Below are 25,064 nucleotides of genomic sequence, written 5' to 3'. Positions count from 1 at the left end.
CCAATTACATATAATTTGGGAAGTTTCCATTGTTTTGCTTTGGTTGCTCCTATTATCATTTTTACTACATACCCTTAACAGACTTTTAAACCCATCGAGGTGGGTTTTTTATTCTTTTAAACTTTGATGGATTCCATTTCCTATGAAATGGACTACAAATTATCTCTAATTGTCTGCTAGTATTTGTGTTATTTACTTTTAGGGATAGTATGAGGTATGTTGCAGTGTGTCTGTATTTGTGTGTGTACAAGTGTGCATATGCACAAATATATGTGTCGTTTCAACCTTAAATGAATGTTTATTCTGAGGACTAGAAAAAATAAGTCGCCCAGGACGTCGGAATGGCCTCCTTAGAATAGGGGCATCAGATAATCTTGAATGTCAATCTGTGGGAATTTAGTGATTAAAGTAACAGAGGTTTTATTGTAAATTGATGCTAATCATTAAACAGTTGATGAGCAGGATGCAAAGGACTGTATCGCAATGTAGTCTGATAATGTCATTTATGTTCCAAAATCTACTCAAAGTTTGTTGAACTAAAGTGTAAGAGTCTGAAACAGTAATAGGAAGACAGTATAGCCATGTCGCTGGAGGTCAAATTTTGCCTCCACCATCTCCTTGCTGTAGGATATTGAGCAATTTATTTAACTTTTCTTTGTCTCAGTTTCCTCTCCTTAAGTTGGAGTTAATAGCACCTAGATTTTAGGGTCGTGGTGAAAATTTAATGAGCTGATACCCACAAAAGCATTTAAACCAGTGCCTGTGAGAGTATGACATAAATTTAAAAACCAAGATCTAAATTTTGGAATGAGTTTCTGTTTTTCAATAACATGAAATATATATGAACATTTAGTAGAAGATGAGGCACTCTAAATTGACATTTTGCCGAAAACCCATTATGCATAGCCAATGTCTTGTGGAAATGTGAACCAGGATAATTAAGTGAAGGTTACTGAATTCAGAGTGAAATGCAATGAGAATGAGTCTCGGACCTCTGTGATACCTTAACTATTCCCCGACTCACAGTCATGTCCTTTTAGGGTAGCAGTGTTCTTTGGAGTTGTAACATGGGGTCCACAAATATTTGTACTTTCTCAAATGCCTAACCCAGTAACCTGGAAGTTGCTCATCATTCCTTTTCACACTGGGTGGAATGAAGAATAAGGGCATTAGTCCTGACTGCCATTCTTTGGGAATTTAGTGATTGAAATAACACAAGTTTTGTTGTAAATTGACCCCAATTATTGTGAGAGAGACACAAGGAACTGTGTCATAGCAATGGTCTGATATTGAGGAATTACTAATACAAACTATTCCTTTAATTTTTACTAACTAGAGAGGAATCTTCAAGTCTTAGAGTTGTATTGAAACACCAGGTCAAAGATAAAATGAAATATAAAAAAAGTCCACTTAACATGTTTTTCCCAATATGATTATTTTATAAACCGAAAATGGTGTTGAAATCCCTCACTTTTAATTCTGACATATAGACTTCTGTGTAGGCTGAATATACAGGATGAACGGTTATCGATTAAACATATTAGTGTATCGTTCACAAGGAAATGTTTATTTTTTTTACCTCAAAGTTTTAATCCACAGTATTACTAATATATGAGCAAACATGTATTCTGTAATTTCTGATCTGCAAAATCATTAAATGCTAGAACACTTAACGACACATTATATTGAATCTTCATAAACTTGGTTATAACCTTTCTGAAAATGACTCCTGAACCTGTTTATCCACCAGGACATTTATTTGTCTTCAGCTCCAGTCTTTCACTCTGCCCTAGCTGATCTCACGATCCCCCATGGCAAAGCTACAACGGACTGTCTTTTCCTATCCGATCCCTTTCCAGGTGTCATTGTTTATGTTGCTGAATCCACTGCCATCTCTTGGCAGCGTGGCTCACTCAGGTGACGGCTGCTCAGCCCCTCAGGCCTCAGTTTTCCCTTCTGTGAAATCAGGGGCTAACCAGGTCCTCCGAAAGAGCTCCTCTGGCTTTGATTCTGCCCCGTGAGCCCCATGAGTGCAGTCCTTCTGCTGTTACTCATTTACTTATCTAGGCAGTCTGCCTTTTGCTCTCCCCACCCCTCCTCTGCTCTTCAAATTTAATTACTTGCTGCCCGCGCTCTCTGACAGCTTGCTCCCACCTGCCTCACCTCCTTCCTTCGCTCTCCCCTTGCCCGTTCCCTTTGGTGGAGTCAAGCCTTCTCCTACCCTTTGTTCCCAGGGCCCACAGCCTTCCCCAGGACTACTTCCATGCTGTTCTTTAGGCCCCCAAATAGCTGCCTACTGTGCCTCTGTCTAGCAGTCCCACCTAAACACTCACCTGAGGAGATGGAATCTGCACACGGAGGTTTGCTCCTCATCTACCCACCTCCCCACCTTCAGCTCTGTTAAAAAGTAGATGCTGTTTGGAGTATTCATATGCTAACGTGAACATTTTGTGACCCACAGTCATAGTTTTACCATTTTACGTATACGAACAACTTTAGTGGGGCTTTCCCCACTTATCAAAGGAATCTGTGACCATTAAAAAAAAAATCAGGAAATGCAGAAAATGTCTGAAGAGGAAATGAGGTTGCCTGCAATCTCATTTTTTAGTGCTGACCCCTGTTAATATTTAAGGGTTGAATATGCAGTTAACGGTTCTTATGAGACTGATATGTGTCTTTGTAAGGCTGCATTTTGAGTAGTGGTAGATTGAACAAATCGTAGTAATATCGCTGACTCAGTAATATCACTATTTCAGAAGTCAAGGTATTGACAAGAATCTTTCCTAGTGTTTGTTTTGGTTTTCTGTCTAACTTAGATTGGAATTTTATTTTGTGGGGAGGTCATTATTAGAATGAACTTGTATAAAATCTATGTAGAGATTCTCACATTGAATAGAAGACAGTTTTGTTCACGGGAATGCTCTGGGTATAGACTTTATGAGTTCTTTTCCATTTAAATTCCACAAAATTTTTATCACACATAATTTAAATATAATCTGAAATAGCTGCCCTTAGTTAATTTTAATTAACTAAGTTGCATTGAATTGTTTAATTTGTTTATTTTTATAATATACATGCAGTGTAAATTTTATTTTTGTATTATGTTATTTGTCTACCTACAGTGCCTCAGGAAGAATAAATTCTATCTTCTTTTTACTCTGTTATTTTATTACTATATGCAATTATACAGTATATATCTTGTTCTTTTTTTAATTTCTTTTAAAAATTTTTTAAAATATTTTTTATTTGTTTTTGAGAGAGAAGGACAGAGAGACAGAGCACAAGCAGGAGAGGGGCAGAGAGAGAGGGAGACACAGAACCCCAAGCAGGCTCCAGGCTCTCAGCTGTCAGCACAGAGCGTGACACTGGCCTCGAACTTGCGAACCATGAGATCATGACCTGAGCCAAAGTCAGACGCTTAACGGGCTGAGCCATCCAGGCACCCCATGTATCTTATTCTTAAATTGATTGAGATAAGATCACCGAGGGACAGATGACACAAGTGCCTTGTTCTCTGAATTCAGTTTGGCTTTCTTTCAAATTTATTTTACAGTTTATTAGTAAATAATCAAGTCTGAAATGTTTTATAAAAATAGTAGGAATTAGGGGTGACTGAGCGACTCAGTTGGTTAAGCATCCAACTCTTGATATGAGCTCAGGTCATGATCTCACAGCCCATGGGATCGAGCCTCGAGTTGGGCTCTGGGCAGACAGTGTGGAACCTGCTTGGGATTCTCTCTCTCCCTCTCTCTGCTGCTCTGCGGCTTGCTCTCTCTCCCTCTCCCTTTCTCTCTCTGAAATCAATAAATCAAAAAATAGTGAGAATTAGTTAGGCCCTTAAAACACAATGCATTCTCTCTTCTGCTCAGAGTGTAGAGGATTTACTTCCAATCGTGCATCAAATAAATCCTTGGTATCTTGGGAAACAGGTCCTAGAGTTTATTGCATCAAGAATAGCTCTCACTTGAAAAAATTTTAATTGCTGTGTATTCTTCACTTTTGTGATTACCAGGTTCTCTTATTCAAGTACCTTCTGTTGAGAGGGGGAAACTTAGTAAAGTTCGCCTGGGTTCACTGTCTTTGAAAAAGGAAGGAGAAAGACAGTGCTTCTTATTTACAAAACACTTTTTAATTTGTACAAGAAGTTCAGGAGGAAAGCTGCATCTGCTCAAGGTATGGGTTTTATGTGACTATTCCATTTATGTTCCATGCACTTAAGAGGGATTGAGATTAATTTAATTATGGCTTTCCCATATCCAGTATCATAAAACCCAGATTGTCACAATTGCATAGTGAGGTAATGTACAGTTGCTAAGCCTGGCATGTACTTTGTTGTTAATCAAATCCAAAAAATAGAAATTTCAGTGTCCATTTCCATAAAGAAGTGCAATTAAAATCATAACCTAGAAAAAATTACTAGTTGATGACTACTGAGCTACAAAAATCTTATTAAATCACTGCAGTATATTGATAGAATATTTGCTAAATCCTATTTTATCTTGCTCTATACCAAGAGTCAGCAAACCATGGCCCACAGCCTGCTGCCTGTTAATAAAGTTTTATTGGAACACAGCCATGCTCATTTGTTTATATATTGTCTGGCTGCTTTCATGCTTTTAAAATGGCAGATTTGAATAGTTGCGATAGAGATATGGCTTGTAAAGCCTAAATGATTTACTGTCTGGCCCTTTATAGAAAAAGTACCTATCTATACCTTTTGTTATTAGTACCTAACAACTATTATCCAACACCAGGATGATGGCTTTCTGCTGCTTAAAGCACTTCCTGGTTGGTGGGTCTAGCTGCATTCACTCTCAAGGTGCCATCTAGTCTCCTGTAGGCTGACTTGCTAAATTTATAAACCCTGGGAGTGAGAGGCAGTTGGTGCAGAAGAATCATGAAATTCAGTGTGTTTAATTACTTTTATACAGCTAACTGTAGTTTTGGAATCTATGAAAAATTATTTGTGATGCAGAATTGCTATGCTTTCTTCTGTGACAATTTGAATATAAGGTTTATGTATCTGAGCTTCCCAACTTATGCAAGACTGTCAGCCTCTTAATGAAAAATTGGTTTGTTTCCAGACAGGTGGGGTTCTCTCTCTAATAGAATGTACTTTGATTGAGGAGCCCGATGCAAGTGATGATGACTGTAAGTCACATTCTATCTCTTAGAATTATGGTAGAATAAAAGGGTCTTATAGTTTTTATTTACTTATAGCTAAGGTGAGCTGCTTAAAGAGGCAGGAGAGATGCTGAGAATAAACTCCCTGAAGTCGTTTATATATGAAAAGTTCTGTTGAATCATTTAACCTGTGAGCTTCGTTAAAACCATCTTTGGGAATTCACATTTTATTGAATTTGTCTCACGATAGTGACTTTTCAGTGGAAGGCAGAAAAGGAATTAAATTAGAGAGTTGTTGGAATTCTGTAGATTATGGCAATTTCAAAAAAAGAAAAGAGGAAATGAGTAGGAGGCAGAGATCCTAGTCCTGAGTAACCTGCTGACCTCAGCTTTTTTGTCTACTTATGAGCTTAGTAAAGGCTTCCCCTTGCCTAAGAAGTGCCATGTTGCTGAAATAAGATTCTGGACTTCAACGGACATCCATCGTATTACCAGAAGTCTGTGAAAGTAGCTATCACACATATTTTTATATTCACATCTAATTGGTTGGTTTGCATGTATTGAAGCCAAAGGTTCTGGACAAGTGTTTGGACATCTAGATTTTAAAATAGTAGTGGAGCCTCCAGATGCTGCCCCATTCACTGTAGTCCTGTTGGCACCTTCACGTCAAGAGAAAGCTGCCTGGACGAGTGACATAAGTCAGGTAAGCGAGTGGCGTTTGCCATAAATTGTGATTTTGTTTGTTTGTGTATGTGTGTGTTTATTTCACACCATAAATTTTGGGGGAAGGCTTTTAGTTATTTTATTTTTGTTAAAAAAATACATCTAGTTGCTGTGGACACTGCCATCACCACTGTGTATCTTGCTAGCTGGGATCATTTGTTGTTGTTTGTTTGTCTTTCTTTATAAGGCTAAAATTTACCTGAATTGTGGTACTTGCATTTTAGTTCCTAGGCATTCTTGTACAGGCTGTGAATGTAATCACGTGTATTGAACGGTGTTAAAATTGCCCTGTTAGTAATAAATTCTCCAGCGACCTCCACTAGCTTATCTTTTGCTTATTTGTTTCTGAGGTAGGAGAATTGTGAGAGATGCAAAAACAGCTAACAAGGGCTCTGATGAGAAATCACAAATTAAAGAATCACATCAAAGAAGAGAAACTGTCTATAGTATGAAATATGAAAATGAGCTTTCCTGTATTTTATATTGAAAAAACTAGGAAACAGATTTGCTTACTTTTCCTTGATCCACAATGCCCAGTTAAGGGATTCCTGCATTTATTCAGAAATTGGATATATATCAAAACTAGTCGTGATTGGGCTTGTACATTCCTAAATACAAGCTCCACATGATGTTTACTCCATTAGCCAATTTGGAGACAAATGTTCATGTAAGGATAATATTAACAGAAGACTCGGTAATTATCTTCTAAGTTGTTAACTCAAGGAAGACTGGGGCAAATGGAAAAAGCATATACTATAGATTCAATTGCCTTCTATTTTTCTTTTTTTTAGAAGTTTATTTATTTATTTGGAGAGAGAGAGAGAGAGACAGACAGAGCACACGAGCAGGGGAGAGGGGGAGAGAGAATCCCAGCAGTCTCTACACTGCCAGCGCAGAGCCCAATGTGGGGCTTGAACCTACAAACTGTGAGATCGTGACCTGAGCTGAAGTCAAGAGATCGACACTTAACTGACTGAACCACCCAGGCACCCCACCTTAGCCTTTTCTGAAGAGCTCATAGTAGTTTGTATATAAAACTTAGGTAAAAATATGAGCTATGTCTTAGTTCTTCAGAGACTTAATTTTTTTCTGAGTGACTGAAAACTGAGGGAAAACAGACAAGGAAAGGAAAAATTAATTATTTTGATATGTCAAAGAGCTTTTTACAGACTTAATCTAATTTGATCTTTATAGGAGTATTTGGAAGGTAAACAGAAATATCAGTTCCATTTCACAGGTGAGAAATCTAAGATTTGGAAGGCTAAGTATTTGTCCAAAGTTACACAACTGTGTTGAGTCATAAGTCATATCTAATCCATGTCTTTTATTGGCATTCTAAACAAACTCTACAAGAGTGCTAGATTTTTACTTATATATCCCCAGGACTCCTTTGATGGTGAATAAATAGCTTGAAGTGAAGGTGCTTCTTTTATGGCCAAAAAAGGAATGAAAACATGGGCTCTTCTATATTTGCATAATTATATCCTTGTGATTTATTAATACTTTCATTAGCTCTGTGCCGTATGAATTAATACTTTAGACTCTGTAATGCATCTCTTACCTAATGAAATTCTGAATCATTCACTGATTCTATGACTATTTCTGCCAGGTATCTTGTAGGTATCAGAGATATGGTGATGGTCTCTGGTCTCAATGAGATAGGCAGGCCAGTAGGGAAGAAAAGAAAAGTGGACAGCTTAATGCAACACAGTTTTATAGGTGTTGGGAAGCCAAGATGAGTAGGAAGACTGGAGAGAATATGAGGAGGCAAAGGTTTTTTTCCAGCTGCTTCTAGCTTCTACCTTATGATGTAATTGAGGCTCCTAAGGTACAGAATTGATAAAAGCTCTAAATAACCTTACTTAGCACGCCTGGTGAGGCATTGCTAAAGAAAGAAAGACCTTTGGGTGCATGGATGATCCTATGATTGTTTTTTTTTAAAGAAAGGATACAATGCTTTGCCATAAGCATCCAAGTGAGTCTTTCTATTAAACTACATCTTGAGGCAGAAGTACACAACTTGTTCATATTTTTCCAAGTCTCTATGGCTAATATGTTAAGTCCTACTAGATGGTATCTATAAATGAATTGGAGAATAAAGCTAACAGAAAGTTATATCTTTTTGAGTGACAATGATATAATTCATGAAATTACTATGTTTAATGGAACCTGTTGTTGTATGACTTTAACACACGTTATTTCATGTATTCAGCAAATATATTTTTGCAGTGGTACTATATGCCAGGCACTGCTTAGGCACCTGTGATATGTCATGAACAAAAGAGACAACAACAATAAAAATTCACTGACCTTATGTAGCTTACATTCTAGTGTGAGGAAGATTGAAAATAAACAATAAATGTACTAAATAAGTACATACTGTTTTATGTTAGAAGGTGATAGGACAGAGTAGGAAGGATTGCGTTACTGGGGGTAGGTGTGGGTCAGTACAGTTTTAAAATGGTGGTCACCTCAGGCTGCAGGAGACATCTAAACAATGACTGTAGCAGGTGATGGAAATACCATTGTAAATATATGATAAAGGGGAAGTCATTTCAAACAGGGGGAAGAGCCATTGCAAAGACTCTAAAGTAGGAGGACACTGCATATTTTGAAGAATAGCATGAAGTCAGTGTGGTTGAAATGGATTGTGCGAGAGGGATAACAGGAGAAGAGGAAGTCAGAGAGGTAACAGAAGTCCAACCAGGGAAGGCCTCCTAAACCAATGAAAGGGCTTTAGCTTGGATTCTGAGTCCAGTGAAAAGCTCTTAAAAGGTTTGATGAAGGAATTCCATCATCTGACTTCAGTTTTAAAAGGATCTCTTTACCTGCTGTTTTACCTGTATAGACTGGGAGCAGAGGGCAAGAGTGGAAGTGGGGAGCTGAACGAGAAGGAGCTGAACAGGATTATCTCACCTGTGATAAACCAGGTGAGAAGTCTTGAAGGCTCAGACCAATGGTAGGAATGGAGTTGGAGATAAAAGTTTTGATTCTGGACTCATTTTTAAGGTCAAACCAACAGGGTTTTATTATGGCTTATATTTGGGGTGTGAGAGAGAAGGAAGATTTAAGGATGTCTTCAGAGTTTTGGCCTGAGCAATGGGAAGAATGGAGTTGTCATTAACAGGATGGGAAAATCTTCTGGGACAGGGAGATTTTGTGGTGAATTATTAGAAGCTTACTCTGGATATGTTCAGTTTCAGAAGGCTGTTAGACATTTGCATGGAGTTGCTGAGTAAGCAGCAGTCCAGCATTTAGGAGAGAGGTCTGGGTGGGAGAGTCTGTGTCAGTTAGGTGGTATTTAAGTCTGTGAGAGTATTGAGACCACCCAGAGAGTAAGTACAGATAGAAATGAGAAAAAGGCCATGGACTGACTGAGGAGTCATGGAGAACAGCAAGAGGACTGAGAAGGTTCCACTAGTGTGGTAGGACAGCCAAGAGGGTGTGGTGTCCTGGAAGTCAAGTGAGGAAAGTGCACCAAGGAGGGAGTGGTCACGTGTCAACTGCTATTAAAGGCTGAGTAGAACGGTGAACGCTCTGAGATACTTAGTGATTTTGCCGATGCAAGGTTTGATTGGTGGATGGTAGGGACAGAGTGCTCCACTGTTGATTGAGCCTAGGTTGCTGCCAAGCAGCACATCTCAACTGGCTTTCTTCTCTGCTTGAAGCAATTTCATTTTATGGAGGAAATTATGTGCTACACATACATTGATGCTATTTGTCAGTCTCCCAATATGTCTCTGGACAGATTCATTATTAATAAGACGAGCCCACTGAAAGCTTGAAAATGTACTATTTAATATTTTATTATGGATATGTAAAAATATGGACATAAAAAGGAACTAAAAATATTCTCAACACTCAGCACATTAAATTAATGTTTATCAAAGTATTTCCACAGATAACTATAGTAGAGTTGCCTGAGGGTTTTTGTAAACTTGCAGATTCCTGAGTCTACATTCCAGGCACCCCTACCCTTCCCTGGGTTAACAACTCCACAGATCACTTTTGCACAATTAAATGGAAAAGCTCCGCCCTGAAAATTAATGGTTTCCATCTCTAAACCCCCTAGAATCCTGTCATACAGAAATAATTTTACAGTTTGGCTCTCAGTGTATGTATATACATAATTTTCACATTTTACCTCATTTACATCTTTATTCCTGCAGATTCTTCATATTGGTGTCTTCTAATAGCCACACACACACACACACACACACTCCCACATTAACATACCATTTTTCCAGCTTTTCCTAAATAAATGGATATATCCCAGATTTTAGCATTAATATGTGATGTCATGCTAAACATTGTTTTACAGGGAGTTTCTTCCCCTATCAAAGTCCTTGTTGGCATATCTTCCCCACAGAGGGTAAGGTTGGTACAAAGGGTCTGATCACTTCCGTGATTTCATGATTCATGACTTGACAGGTCGCCAAAATGCATCATCTCGCTACATCATTGGCAAGATACCAGTGTAACTTTTTTCTAAGTTCTGTGCCAAGATTGAGTTTTATCATATTTATCACATCTTCCTATTTAATGGAAAAGTGGTATGATTCTCTAGTGGTTTTAATTTACATTTCTATATTTATCAATGAGATTAACATTTTCTGCCATTTCTGTCTCTTGTCTGTTTATGCCAAATAGACATTTATTCATTGGAGCTATCCTTACAGACTAGGGAAATAAACATCTTTCAATTCAAATTTTGAATATGTTCCCCATTATTTTGTCATTTTATTTTTGTCACTTTTTATTTTGGTGGATCTTAATTTTTTCATGACTTGATTTAAAGCCACATTGCTAAGCTATTATACCATGTTACGCTAATCACATATAGCTCTTATTTAAGATAATAAAGTAGTTCCTGAGAATTGATACATTCCCAGTTTCACATAAAGAACTCTTTACAAAAATTAAGACTATTGATTTTGCCAGGCCTCTTTCTCTGAAGCTGTAATTTTTAGAAGTAACAATTGCTTGAATGATTAATTACACCTTTAGTTACACCAGTAAGCCCATAATTAACTGTTGGCACCTCCAACAAAATGAACAAATGGCTAATGGTCTTGACCAATAATTCTTTTCCTTTTCATCTATTTATAGGGAAAAATTTGAGGCTGAGGATTTGACCATTCATTTCAATATAGTGCATTCATTTATGCTTGTCTTCCTGTCATACATAATGGTATATTAAACAGATTTGTCTATAATTATGGATATTAACTAAAATGCAGAATTAAAATTCACCTCTGAGCTTGGTTTGGGCAGATGTGTCAAAATGTATACCTTGTGTAGACAAATCCATAGCACTCTCACATGCTTTCTCCCTTAAAATAGCTTCTCTGGAATCAATAGGGAATTTTTTACTTCAACATAAAAAGGTGAATTAAAAGAGAAAAATTGAATCTAACCTTTCTTCTCAGAAGAAAAAAGCATGGTGACACAGTAGACTACTGACCTTTGAGCAGGTATTGGCTTAAGCAAGATCCTCAAAAGACCTTGCTGGAGAAGTCATTTTCAACAATTGTCCAGGGACCAGTTGCATCAAAACTACCTGGGGCTATTGTGAACATAAAAGTTACTCTATTAACCTATTAATTTCAAGGTTCACTGTAATTCGTATAAATTTGATACATCCTTAAAGATATGTGACACCTTGCTTATCACGATTCTTCTTGAATGAGTGAAGTATATTCATTTTCCCAGGGCTCAAGTCACTTTTCCCCAGCACAATTAAAAGACAGGCTTATATGGTCATGAATAATACCATGCCTTCCAATATAAGTATATTCATACACATACTCATATTTATAAATTCTATTATAGTCTTAACTTTTTATGGAAGAGAACCCGTTCTTCAGTGCAGCGTTATTGAAAGTCCCAAATGCAAGCAAGATAAAGACAGGATACTCTCATTGAAATAGAGCTGGTGGACCCAGAGCCCCTGAGAGTTCTGTTTGTTCACACTCATGTTGTCACTGCACCCTGTCTATGGAGCCTCTAGGAAATGAGGATTTTTATTACATGGTCTTTTGAGTTGCGGTTCAGACTACATGTATGTTTTGTTCTCCTGAAACTTGAGTGTAAGTGAAATTTTCCTTTTTTTCTATTGAAAATAATTGTAATGCCTCACACAGTAAATCAGAAAGATTTATGAATGAGGTATGACACTGGATAATGAGATGGTCAAAAGTTATCACATAAATCTCTTTTGGGTCTAAAATATTTATCTCAGGTTCCAATTCTGACTGTGTGGAGGACTGAGCTGATTTAGATCCTCTCTAGATATAAAAACAGAAGTGCTTAACATATAAAATCGAATAAAAGGGCGCCTGGCTGGCTCAGTCAGTAGAGTGTTCAGCTCTTGACTTGGGGTTGTGAGTTCAAGCTACATGGGTTGAGAGATTACTTAAATAAATAAATAAATCTTTAAAATCAGTATAAAAGAAAAAAATTAATACATTGGTGATATTTACAGGATTAAAAGGTAATCTCTGGTTATCAGAAATACCAAAGAAACTTAAAATTAGAGTAGAAAGCTTATAAGCTGAAGACATAGAGGCCTGAGAATGATTTTAGATTGAGTATTGGTCTCAAGCCCAAGGGGTTTTAACTAAAGGGAATGAGAGGCAGCCTTGGGCCCCTTAAAGGAATTAAGCTCCCTGTTTAAAGCCTAGATTTTGGAAGAGTATCACAACTGTGAAATAAGAACTCAAAACCTCTTCCTGTTAGCCCAGAAAATAATTAAGGAAGTTTGTCTTTGTTTTGGGTTCTGAGTTTAAAAAAAAATCTCCTTTGAAAAAAAATGAGTGTGTTTCCAACCTATAGATTTGAAATTTAAATGTATCGTATTCACATGGTATGAAAAATCCAAACTGAGGAATTAATGTAAAAGCGGTTTTTGAGACTCTTGAAATCCTAAGACTTCTTGGTAGAAGCATACACAAAGTCACTCCGTTAGCAACACTTCTACAATTCAGGGCTCATTACAGTGTGCTCAGAATCAGAAATCACAAGTCTTGTGAGTAAATTATCTATTTTGAGAGAGTCAGAAGCACAGTGAATGATAGAATTAACACTGCTGGTGACAATTTGGAAAAGACTGTAAAATAAGAATGTTTAAAATATAATAAAGAAAGAGAGAGAGAGGGAGGGAGGGAGGAAGGAAGGATGAGAGAAAGAAAGAGATAAAGAAAGAAAGAAAGAAAGAAAAGAAAGAAAGGGAAGAAAGAAAGGGAGGAAGGAAGGAAGGAAGGAAGGAAGGAAAGAAAGAAAAAGATTACTATGTAAAACGGACCAGGTTGATCAGTCAAAGAACCAAACAGAAAAATTTAAACATGGAAAATATAATCCTAAATCATCCTAAAGCTGTTGTTTGTGTAGCTGTGCCATTTGCTTAGAATGTTAAAGGAAACTGAAGTAACATTGTTCATTTTCCACAGTTTTCATCAAACACCATCTCTGTCCTCTTGTTTCCTGTGTTGGTTACCCAAGCGGCAGCCTCACTGTGCTTTAGAGATATTAAAAATGAAAAGAAGGCCAGTGGGGTAAAGGATCACTTACCTCATCTCTCCCCTCCCTGTCTGTGTGTGAGCCCTGTCCTCCAACAGCACTCTTTCCCATCCCCTCCCCCACAATACCAATCAACATCTTCACGCCATTTAACTACAATCATAAATCACTATATGGTAACCTAGTAACTAGAAATATTTTCTGATTTTAAAAATTGCTTAAATCTTTTTTTCATTTTCTATTTTGTTCAAAAGGAATATGTGTAATTCAAAATAAATCCTTCTCTAACCCTTCTCTAATTGCAAAGGGAAATTTTAAATTGATAAGGCGTAAGTAAACAAGACAGAGGAAATTAACAAAATTTCCTGAGTTTTCCTCCTGGAAAGAAAAGAGTAAAAGATAAACAGGACTGTATGCATTCCAGAGCGGGAGAAATTACACAACGCATCCTCATCAAATCAACATGGTGCCAATAGAAACGGCTAGAGACACTAGTAAAATGGGGGTATTTGTTGGCAAAAAAACCACCTGAGAAGTAGGCACAGAGCTTGCTAGTGAGACAGAAGGTGAATTTCATCCAAGAAAGCCATTATTTTTACGCAGCCTGCCCCAGACCACCCTCGGGCAGAGAATGAATATCGCAGAGGCTGTTACTGTCGGAAGGTACAGACCTCTCAACTAGTACAGCTACTGACAGAGAATAGTGATGATGTGACATCGTGGCCAGTGTCCTTAGGAAATACATTCCAGGAGAAAAAAAAGCCCCTATCTCTATCCTCAGGTATTTGCCAAGTGCACAGTTCTGGTAACTGGGTATTGAATCTGCTCATCAGTGTACAGTGTTTACCTGTTGCTGTGTGTGTGTGCACAGATGAAATAAGAAACTAAATTGTTTTCATGGCTATAAACAATTTGGAGAATATATGCTCTGCCTAGGTTTTCATGTGGGTTGTAATTGTTTATTTTTTAATTTCACAGTGTGTGGACAATATACGGTGTAATGGTTTAATGACTATAGTATTTGAAGAGAATTCCAAAGTTACTGTGCCACATATGATTAAGTAAGTGTGATAATCCTTTCCCTTACATTTTAATCAAGATCAAATTGGTTGAGAACATAAAGCCCTGCAAAAATATTGCTTCCATAGGATTCTGCTACATTTTGTGAATATGTTTCTTGGCAGTAATGCAATAATTCATGATATGCTATTATAAATAATATGACTATCACAATGGGTTTTCAAATTCATAGTTTATTGATTCATAGCATAGAAAAATGTTTTTTATACTGTTACATATGCTTTCACTCAGGAAAAAAACCTATTGAGATTTTCAAGCACAATATAAAAAGTTGTGACAGCCAGATGTGTCCAAGGGTCAGAGGCCGGATCAAAGTATGGCAGATCCTTTTGGCATCTTCCCAGCTGGGTATGAATCATATTACTCAGATTTGATTGTGGAGATATGTTTAGATTCACCTGACATGAATCAACTGGCCTTTCCATGGTACCATCTGCCTGTTCCTTATATGTGGATTTGCCCAGGGCTATTTGCCTTTCCTTATATGTGGATTTGCCCAGGGCTGTCATCATGCTATTTGGTCAACAAAATATATCGTATAATTTAAGGTGATCAATAGGGAAATGGTAGTTTAAAATGAGAAATTATATCGCTGACTATGTGCCATTGTTCTCTGTATTAATGCTTTTGTCTCTACATACTTTTTTGTTTCCAAATTCAGAAATTGTTTCAGGAGTATTTTGAAGCTGACCAAATTGTTCCCTGTTCTCATTGTTTTGGTTGTTTGAGGTCCAAATTCCTGTTAATATCTTCCAACAAAAGTTACATGAAACTAAGGAAATATTTGTGCTCTATGCATTTTTAATGTGGGTTTGTTGTTTTTTTTTTTTTTTTTAGGTCTGAGCCGTTTGTCCTAAGGCAATAAATAACATTAATTTTCCTCTTCTAATAGGTAATAAGTGTAATTAGTACCATCCCCAGAGTACAACTTTTAGAACTTACCAATTATTATGTTAGATGAAGGCAGAGTACATTATACTAATGCCATAATTACTACAGAAAAATATAAATTATAAAAGAATGATAATATTTCAAATTACTGGTCAAATTTAGAAACATTTTAGGTAGGATCATTTTAAAGCTCTAGAGTGAAGATTCTTTTAAGCGTTCAGTTTTATAAGGTTTTGATTTAGTATAGTTTCCTAAAACCATATTAGTTAAAAATGTGTGATGCTAAGATAGAAACAAAGGATGCAGTATTAAATCAAGAGGTCCAAATTGTGACTTAATTTTTATTTTTTATAACTTCTTTTAATATTTATTCATTTTTGAGAGAGAGAGAGAGAGAGAGGCAGAGAGAGAGGCAGAGAGAGAGGCAGACAGAGGATCTGAAGCTCGCTCTGTGTTCACAGAAGCAAGCCTGATACAGGGTTCAAACTCATGAACCCCAAGATCAGGACATGAGCCGAAGTTGGATGGTCAACCAACTGAGTCACCCAGGAACCCCGTGATTTAATTTTTAAATTCACATCATTGGGTTAGAGTTATTTTAATTTTCTACCACAGGATTCTTATATTAATATTTCACAAAATAGTGTATGTTCCTTTTATCCATTTTTAAAAGTACTTTCTTGAAGGTTAGACAGCCATGAAAGTCCCACCTGCTTTAGAATGAGAATATGTAAGTTGGACATTGCAGCCAAGTCATAAGCTCCTAAAGCCCTAGAGCTACTTCACACGTGCTATACGTACACTTTGTTGACTTTTGAAATGAATACAGATACAAACTTTAGTTTTGTGCCTGACTGGTTATGGCACAAACACATATTCTGTCCCCTGTGATGTCCGTTTGAGCTTGGTAGACGCATACACAGAGTCACTCCATTAGCACCCATGTCCAACCTCATATGTGTAACTACTTCACGCACAGACCAGGACTTCCCTGCTTTTGGGCGCACAGAGTGACACTTGAATGAGCAGGAACTGCTCTCCTGCTAGAACAGAAACCTGGATCTCGGGCTGTAAGGATTTTCTATTAGAATCACAGATGTTTTGATGACCATCTATACTATTCTAGATGTATTCCCAAGGCAGAGTAATGTCTCATCTATTTATTCCTTACTTCTCATCTATTTATTCCTTCCATTGAGCCTGGTTCTCCTCAGTCAGAGGAAAGAGGATAATTTTGCAACCTCCGTTCCTTCTGATAGTTCCGTCTGGGGCCCCGTTCTACCCTAAATTCTGTATTGGTGCCTCCCAAGTGCATACTATGAAAAAAAAAGACATTTTTTTGAGTTAAAAGAAAAACTATCTTAATTGTGTCTTGTTACTGACATGGCATCACTTTGCCGGCACCCACTTCCTTTTAAAACCTAAGTAATTATAATAGGTGATTTGGGTTTGGTGTCTCAAGATTGCATTTTTAAGTGTTTACCAAAATGGAGTTGTTATTATCACAGGAGGCTTAAGTAATGCATTATATCTTTCTTGAGAGTCCCTTAGGAAATAAACATTGTGTTCAGTGTAATAAAGGAAAATTAAATAATTTCATAATATTTAATTTATTTTCTTTTCTTAAAATGAAAATGTAATCATAATTTTGAAGGACAGTGGTATAATTAGTTTTACTTTAATTTTGTATTGTCACAACATACTTTTTTCTCCCAGTGTTTTTGTTGCTGTTTTTAAGTAGGCTCTATTTCCAACGTGAGGCTCTAACTCACGACCCTGAGATCAAGATTTGCAACGCTCTACTGACTGACCCAGCCAGGTGCCCCATTTATTCCAGTGTTTTGAGTAAAGTAATTATGGTTAAAAGATGCAAAGCTCAAAAGTAGTATTAGAATGCAAAATTATGACATTTATTGGGTGAAAACAGCCCTGTAAGTGGTGCTTTACATTTTAGGGTAGGGTAGGGTAAGGCTTGCTTCCTTTTAATAATAGTTGACCTCACCTTTCTTAGAAAATAGAGATTTTTAGTGGGAAAACGGTAGGAGGAGAAAGTGATTACCTTGATCAGCCATCTTCTGGACAGATTGACTTATTTAGTAAAGGTCTAAGGTCTTTTTACTAATGAGAAAATTAAGAACCATAAAAGTAAAGTTGATAAAGGGTCACATAGTAAGTGGAAAAAAGAGCCCCACGCTATTTTCAAGAATCTCAAAAAAAGCACTTTTGTTTTTTTGAGATCAGTTATGTGGCTAAAACAGACCACCCTTACTTCCTCAGCAGGGGTAAGCTGCTCATTTAAAATGCTCTTTCGAGCCTGCAAATGAAGTACTTTTGCATGCATCCAGCGTACATTGGAGTGGGCAATTTCCAAAAGCAAGCTAAGAAAGTTATTGATTCCATTTTATTTGAAAGAAAATAAATATGTAATTTAAAATCCCTCCAAGTGCTGAAGGGGCTAATTAAGGGCACTCACAACAAGCGAACTGATTCTCAGCAAGCACTTGCCTCACTGAACGTTCCTGACCCTGCAGCATGTCCTTTAATCAAGTGGTGAAATCCAGGACTTCACCGATTCACTGATTTTCCGAGATGTGGAAGTGGTGGGAAACAAGGAGTTCCAGAAGGGAATGTGAGGGCTCTGGGCAGTCCTAGCAAAGGGGTGCATTTCTTTGAGCCCCACTTGGATTCAGCCTCTGCTTCCAAGCATGTCCTCTTACAAGCATGTCTTCTCTGTTGGCTTCTTTTGCCCTTTCTAACAAATGTGTACCACGGGCTGAGGGCTCTGAGCACAGCCAAGGATTGTGAGGGCTGCTGTGTGCATCTTCCCCCTGGTGTGCTCATCCACCTGGAGAGGCTGCTCAGGCATCCAGGAAATCTGGTAAGCTTAAAGAACAGCCAGATGGGAGGTTTTATAGAATAAGAAAAAAAAATAAAAAGCAGAACACTGCAGGGGGCAATGGTGGATACTGTTCATGGAGAATCTCTCCCATTACTTTTTTTTTTTTAATGAAGACACTTTTAACACTGCAAAATATTGCAAAATAATGAAGACATAACGATTCACACAATTTATGGATCAAACTGTACTCGTAAAATGGATAGCCTTAAATGCATTAATAAGCCAGGAAGAATGAAATGAATTAAGCATTCAGTTCAGGAAGTTACAAAAAAAAAAGAAAAGAAAAAATAAGCTGTTAAGAAAGTGTGGGAAGAAAATAATTAAGAACAGACACAAATACATTAAAATATAGAAAAACAGTAGAACTGGTCAAAAAGCCAGTTCTAAAGGGAAAAATACCTAATAATGTAATCTGTTGGTCAGTTTAGTTAAGAAAAATGGGGGGAAGCACAAATGCACAAAATTAGAAGTGAAGAAAAAAATAACCACAGATATAGCAGTGTTATCTGTGTCTCCCTCCCCCCTTCTATCGGTCTGTGGGAAGAACGTCCCCCATGACTTAGTTTTCAGCACACTTCTGATATTCTGATTTAAGGGTATAAGCAATGCTCCTCCTATATAGGGCTTTTGGCTTCATTTCTCTAATAAAACTTGATTGAACTAGGGAGAAAGGTGAAAGCAGAATATACCACCCCAAAACATGCTACTTGGGCATATTGACTGAGCTGTACACTTGAAAAATAGCAAATGCAGGGAACTCTGACCTCTTCTTATTTGCGTAAAGACAGATCCTCCAAAAGGCACTCAATTGTCGTAAATCCCCTCCCTGAGAATTTCATCAACCAGGGAGGATTGACTTTTATTATAGGGGAGGAGACAAGGAGTCAATATCACACCTAGATGAACTGTCCCCAACTATCCTACCTCCCATCTAGTCTCCTAAGGGCCCATTCATCTTTCCTAAAAATCATTTACTCTCCCCTAAGAGGCCTACACCATCTCTCCCCCACCCCACCCCCCAACCTTTTCCCTATTAAGACGGTATTTAAACCTGAATTCTAAGCCACCTCTGGAGTTGCTCATTTTTTCCCGGTATCTCCCATGTGTACGTGAGGTATGCATGTTAATAAACTTCTGTTTGTTTTTCTCTTGCTAACTTGTCTTTTATTACAAGCAGTTCAGCCAAGAACTCAGAAAGGTTGAGGAAAAAATATTTTTCTTCCCCTGCAGAAGCAGTCCACAGAGTGAAATGAGTTATTATTACCTTCTCCACAATTAATTCTGACCTTTCTAAATTATAATGGCATATTTGATGTTTTTATAGCCCTGCCTATGTAATAAGTCACATCAACGTATTTTATCAACTACAACGGGAAGCCCACATACGTGTGTGTGTGTCCGAATACGGAAATACTCAGTGGCTGAGAGGAAGCCATGTCCTGGTTTTGTTCTTATGTTCCTGCTTTGTGTGTAGGTCTGATGCCCGTCTTCATAAAGATGACACCGACATTTGCTTTAGTAAAACACTCAACTCCTGCAAAGTGCCCCAGATCCGCTATGCCAGCGTGGAGCGCCTTCTGGAGCGGCTGACAGACTTGCGGTTTCTTAGTATTGATTTCCTCAATACCTTTCTGCACACCTATCGTATTTTCACTACGGCAGCTGTGGTGCTGGCGAAACTTTCCGACATATACAAGAGGCCTTTTACCTCCATCCCCGTCAGGTAGGCCCAGGATTTGCCTGTCCTGAAAGTTTGCCCCCTGGTCCCTGGATCTCCGTGCAGATGAGCAGTTGCTCTGCAGAGCAGGATTGTCTTGCCTGGGAACTTACATGCCCCACCTGTAGCAGGGGTGGGTGGAGGTCACAGAGAGTTCTCCAGGGACGAAGTTGAGAACCCTAAATTCCCTGTCATCTTTGCCGGCTCTGTGATTACTTGGAAGCTAACTCCATTGTTTTAGGCTTTCCTATTTTTTTAATTTTTTTTTTAACAGTCGTGCTTTTCTTTTTTTTTTTTTTTTTTTTAATATATGAAATTTACTGTCAAATTGGTTTCCATACAACACCCAGTGCTCATCCCAAAAGGTTCCCTCCTCAATAACAGTCGTGCTTTTCAAACTTTAACATGCATAAGAATCACCCAGGGGTCTTATTAAACTGCAGGCTGTGAGTTAGCATGTCTATAGCAGAGCCTGAGTTCTGCATTTCTAACAAGCTCCCCAGAGATACCAGTGCTACTTATCTTTGGACCACAGTTTGGTAGCAAGGGATTAGTCAAGGCCTAAAAATGTGTCTGTCTTCCTTTGCCAAATGTGTGGTATATAGGTAGTGTTAAATGAAGACAACAGAAGTGCCATGATGTTGTGGCCTTTTAATGTAGAGAGTATGTTCTTAAATAACATCAGGGGAATCGTTTTCACTTGGCTACAATCTGTTAATAGCTTCTGCTCTTATTTTTAGGTCATTAGAATTGTTTTTCGCTACCAGCCAGAACAGTAGAGGTGAACATTTGGTAGATGGCAAATCCCCACGCCTGTGTCGCAAATTCTCTTCCCCACCACCACTGGCTGTGTCCAGGACGTCCTCCCCAGTGAGGGCCAGAAAGCTGTCCTTGACTTCTCCATTGAACTCAAGGATAGGAGCATTGGACCTGACCACCTGCTCAGCGTCCAGCAGCCCTACCACCACCCACAGCCCTGCTGCATCCCCACCGCCGCACACTGGTAAAGTACCGTTGGATCTTAGCAGAGGCCTTCCTTCTCCAGAACAAAGCCCGGGATCTGTAGAAGAGCATGTAGATAATCCCCGCGTGGATCTGTGTAACAAGCTAAAACGAAGTATTCAAAGAGGTATTATCCAGCTGCCACACCCCGTGTTTGCTGGCCACCTGCTCCCCCACCATTCCTTCTGGAACCCTAGATCCCTTTCTTTTTAGCCCTCCCACCTCCCTGTAGAAAGTAGAATGAATACAATGGCTAGTTAGAAGAGAAATTCCTGTAAGTCACTCTAGCCTGTATGGAAAAGAGAGCAACTTAAGCTTGTCCTGAGATCTTCTACAGTAAAAGGCTAATTATAGTCAGTTGTGTATAGAAGAACACCGTTATCTGAATGGTGTTATTGGAACATTCTTCATGGAATTTGATTAAGGCTGGTTGGATAAAGAGCCTAACATGATACTCTGTGTAGAGGTGAATGGTGGGTACTCTGTTCTTTGAGCTTGGGCCTTCCAGAGCCTTCTGCTCCAGTGTCTGCCTTGAATATCTGTACAGCTTCCAGCCTCCCCTGCTAAGGATGACCCAGCCTGGAAACATTAAGATGGCTTCTTTGGTTTAGTTATCAAGGCAGTGCTTCATATTACAATAGGGATATAGGGAGAGAAATAAAATATGAGACAGTGTTCACGGTCCATGACAGCCAAAATGTGTGTGTTTTTTTTTTTTTAAGTGAATTAGATGATATGTTTTCCTGATTAAATTCTCTAATGATTTTCTATGGTACTTAGATTAAAGTACATTCTCCCTCACAAGGCCTCCAGATCCTATGAGACTTGGATCGTCTCTCTCTCCAACCCCTGTTCCTATAATGCTCCCTCATCTACTAGGATATAGTCACATGGATTTTCTTTTTGTGTCTCAGTAACACATCAATCATCTCTGCCTCAGGGACTTTGCACATGATTTTCCCTCTGCCTGGACAGTCTTTCTCCATGCAAGCTCCATAAGATCAGCAAGTTGTCTGTCTTGTTCATCTCTGTACTCTCATTGCCTTGGCCAGTGCCTAGCTGGTAGTAAATTTTTGTTAAATGAATGAACCAAGCAAAACATTCAGTGAACTAAGAGTCCTGTGTTATGTCACCTTACCTTCTGCAGCTTGGTACATGTAGGGGTCAGAGGAAGTGATCCTTGTTGCTTTTAGTGTTTCTGTGATGAAAATAAAAAAGGTTTCATAGCCAATTAGCAAACAGCTTTTTGTTTTCTGAATGATAACTTATTTCTTTACTGATAACTTAAAAAAAATTGGGCATTTAATCTAAGATCACAAATTTCAAGGAGGATCACCCAGATGGAAGCATAAACCCTTGCTTTTCAACCAGCTTAAAGCTTCCAAGTACTTCTTAGCTCAGATAATTTAAAAATAAGCTTCCCGAGTGAAGTACTTAATGGAATTTTAACTGGATGGTTGTCATCATCAAAAGTAACACCCTCTTAAACAAGAAATTCTTTAAATTGACAAGTTAGCAACTAAGGAGGAGGAAAGAAGGAAGATAATTAAAAAGTCATTAGAACAACAAGCTTTGGTAGAATCATGATGGATTCTTCTCAGGAATAATGAGGCAGCGCATAAACTGACAAGTGCATCTGGGGTTTGATCCAGCCTCAGTGCTTGGGAACCTCTGTGGAGAGTGTGACTGAAGGAAATTTATCACAGACCTGGGCAGGGTGCCCTGGGAAGTACAGGAGTTTTCCAGAATATGGGAAGTTCTGTTCCTTCCTTTATTGGATTGCAGTAAATAGGAGAGGAGAAGTTTGGGGCTAAGTCTGGATTCTTGTGTTATTTTGAGTGAGGAGAGCTTTAGGAATAAGCATGTTAGTGTCAGACATTCATGGATCTGAGGCTGATCTAAATACGTGCCATTGTTCTAGAGGTCTTCAGTCAAGCTGCCCACTGCCTGCTGTGGTTAATCCTTCCAGTTTAACTTGTTGCCCACAGACTGTGACATTGTTCCCCGACTTCCCTATTCTGGTCTTCAGAGCCCAAGCCCAGGGTGTGTAGTGATGGTCCAGTGTCATACAAAACCTGTTTGCCCTGCTGTCTAGGATGGAAGTGTGGTTACTGGTAGGAATTAGCAGTTTTTCCCCTGGATCAAGTTAGACTCAGGGAGACCAAGATAAATGAGAAAGAACTGGATCAAGTTCCTGAGGAAGGACACTGACAAAGTCTGCAGAGGCTGGTCAGTGCAGATGTTGGACCAAGGTACGATCATTGTTGACACAGCTAGTGGCAGCTGGAGAGCTTGTCATGTGGCAGCAATGATCATTTATGACCAGTGGCCGAAAGTGGAGGACGCCTATGAAGAATGGTGTGGTAAAAACATTAGGTTCTTTCCCACATTAGAAAAATAGCTGAGGGCTTAATGCCCCTATTTTCACTGGATTTCCCCCAAACAAATGATTTGTAGTTAGATTTTTCAGGAGTTAGTTTATCCACGTGGTTCGTGAGTTAGAAATGTCTCATTGTTAAGTGCAGAGCTGCTCTCTGGGTGATGGGGAGGTTCCAGGACTGCATCACGTGGGGCCCATAGCACTTGATGAAGTGCCCTGCAGCCAGCCTCTCCTCCAGAGAAGTCAGCTCCTCTCCCCTCTGTGTTTCTTGCTCACATCCGCTACTTGTGCACCCCCTTATCACTCTGATCGCCCTCCATTCCTTTCACGCCACTTCTTTACATCTTTATTTCTTTTCCCTTTCTGTAGCTGTCTTCTGATTACTCTTAATGTATTTACTTCCTATGTTGTTCCCACTTGTTCCTAGTAAGTAGTTAAGGTGGTAGTTCAAACAGGAACATGGTACAGCTGGATTAAAAATAAAATGGGTAGGAAAATCAAGCAATGAAGAAAATTGGATGAAGCCAAGGGTATGGTTGTTGAACAGTGAACACAACACTGTGGTCTTCTGCAGTTCCTAGAGTTGCTCTGGTTTTGGTTCTGAAAGTAATCAATTACGTGATTCATATTGAAACCTAAGAATAGACTGGTGTACAGGCACATTTTTTCTTGCTACTGGGACTGGAGAACAGTGTATCCTGTGCATTCCCATAAAGGAAACACTGTGAGTAGAAAGCTCAGAATTAACACTGGAGGCCAGGCAGCTCTGTGGCATTTTTCTGAAGAGGTGAAACAAAAGAATCATAGACTTAGATTTTTCTTTTATTTTGTATTGGTAAGTGGGCAATATTGGCCATGAATAGCCCCAAGAAAGTCATGGATAAAATGCTTTACTTCAGAGGCACCTGGGTGGCTCAGTTGGTTAAGGGACTCTTGATTTTGGATCAGGTCATGATCTCACGGTTCACGGAATCGAACCCCAAATCGGGCTCCGTGCTCACATAGTGGAGCCTGCTTGACATTCTCTGTCTCCCTCTCTCTCTGCCCCTCCCTTCCTCAAAATAAATAAGTTTAAAAATGCTTTACTTCAGCATCAGTCTGACACGTTCTGTGTGTGTGTGTTGTGTGTGTGTGTGTGTGTGTGTGTGTGTGTGTGTAGGATGTCTTTAGAAGCCAAGAATGCTGCTGTGTTAACTCCGCTGTCTAGTCTTGAAAATTCTAATTGGCAAAGAAAAGGGAGACACTGATCTGTCTTTAATTTGAAAGATGTTTGCATGTGCTCTGCATAATGTTAACACTTAAAACAGTTGGCAAACTTGAATAAGAATCTCATGCCAACAGTTTATACATTTTTGGCTTTTCACTTCAGGATACAACTCCATACAACCTCATTCCGTAATACAGCTTCCTCCATCAGGTCCCTACTGAGGCCATAGGTCTCTCTCACTAGATCAGCTAGACAGTTTTGGGGTATACCGCTTGAAAAATGCAAGTGACTTTTGTCTGGTTTTATTGCCATTGCAATGATAATGCCAACCTCACAGTATTTCCTGGCAAGAGAACTTCAAATGACATGAAGGGAAAGAAGAGAAATAGGAACTGTCCTTCAAAGTGAGCAAGACGATGAACTTCAGAGGGAAAAATAATGCACTTTATTTTCCCCCCAACCCAGTCCTCAGATCTGTTCCAGGCTCACTTATTACCTGTTAGTGCCCTCCTTTCTTCCTATC

The 25,064-nt window shown here is 38.7% G+C and overlaps 1 protein-coding gene across 3 annotated transcripts in view; it reads left to right on the top strand.

Moving 5' to 3' along the window:
* Positions 1-25,064, top strand: part of RASGRF2 (Ras protein specific guanine nucleotide releasing factor 2) — a 241,934-nt gene that overhangs the window by 114,381 nt on the left and 102,489 nt on the right. For 2 of the 3 annotated variants that reach the window (XM_060635444.3, XM_081796559.1), the window contains exons 10-15: positions 4,013-4,173; positions 5,085-5,151; positions 5,691-5,827; positions 14,344-14,426; positions 19,710-19,958; positions 20,693-21,081. In XM_060635444.3, coding sequence (XP_060491427.1) covers positions 4,013-4,173; positions 5,085-5,151; positions 5,691-5,827; positions 14,344-14,426; positions 19,710-19,958; positions 20,693-21,081 — 1,086 coding nt within the window. The remainder of the gene's footprint in view (positions 1-4,012; positions 4,174-5,084; positions 5,152-5,690; positions 5,828-14,343; positions 14,427-19,709; positions 19,959-20,692; positions 21,082-25,064) is intronic. The other variant, XM_060635446.3, reaches the window with a different exon arrangement.

The sequence above is a fragment of the Panthera onca genome, chromosome A1 (genome assembly GCF_046562875.1).
Source record: "Panthera onca isolate mPanOnc1 chromosome A1, mPanOnc1 haplotype 2, whole genome shotgun sequence".
Classification (NCBI taxonomy): Eukaryota; Metazoa; Chordata; class Mammalia; order Carnivora; family Felidae; genus Panthera; species Panthera onca.
The sequence above is the reverse complement of the archived record's forward strand: the minus strand, read 5'-3'. Positions and strand labels throughout refer to the sequence as shown.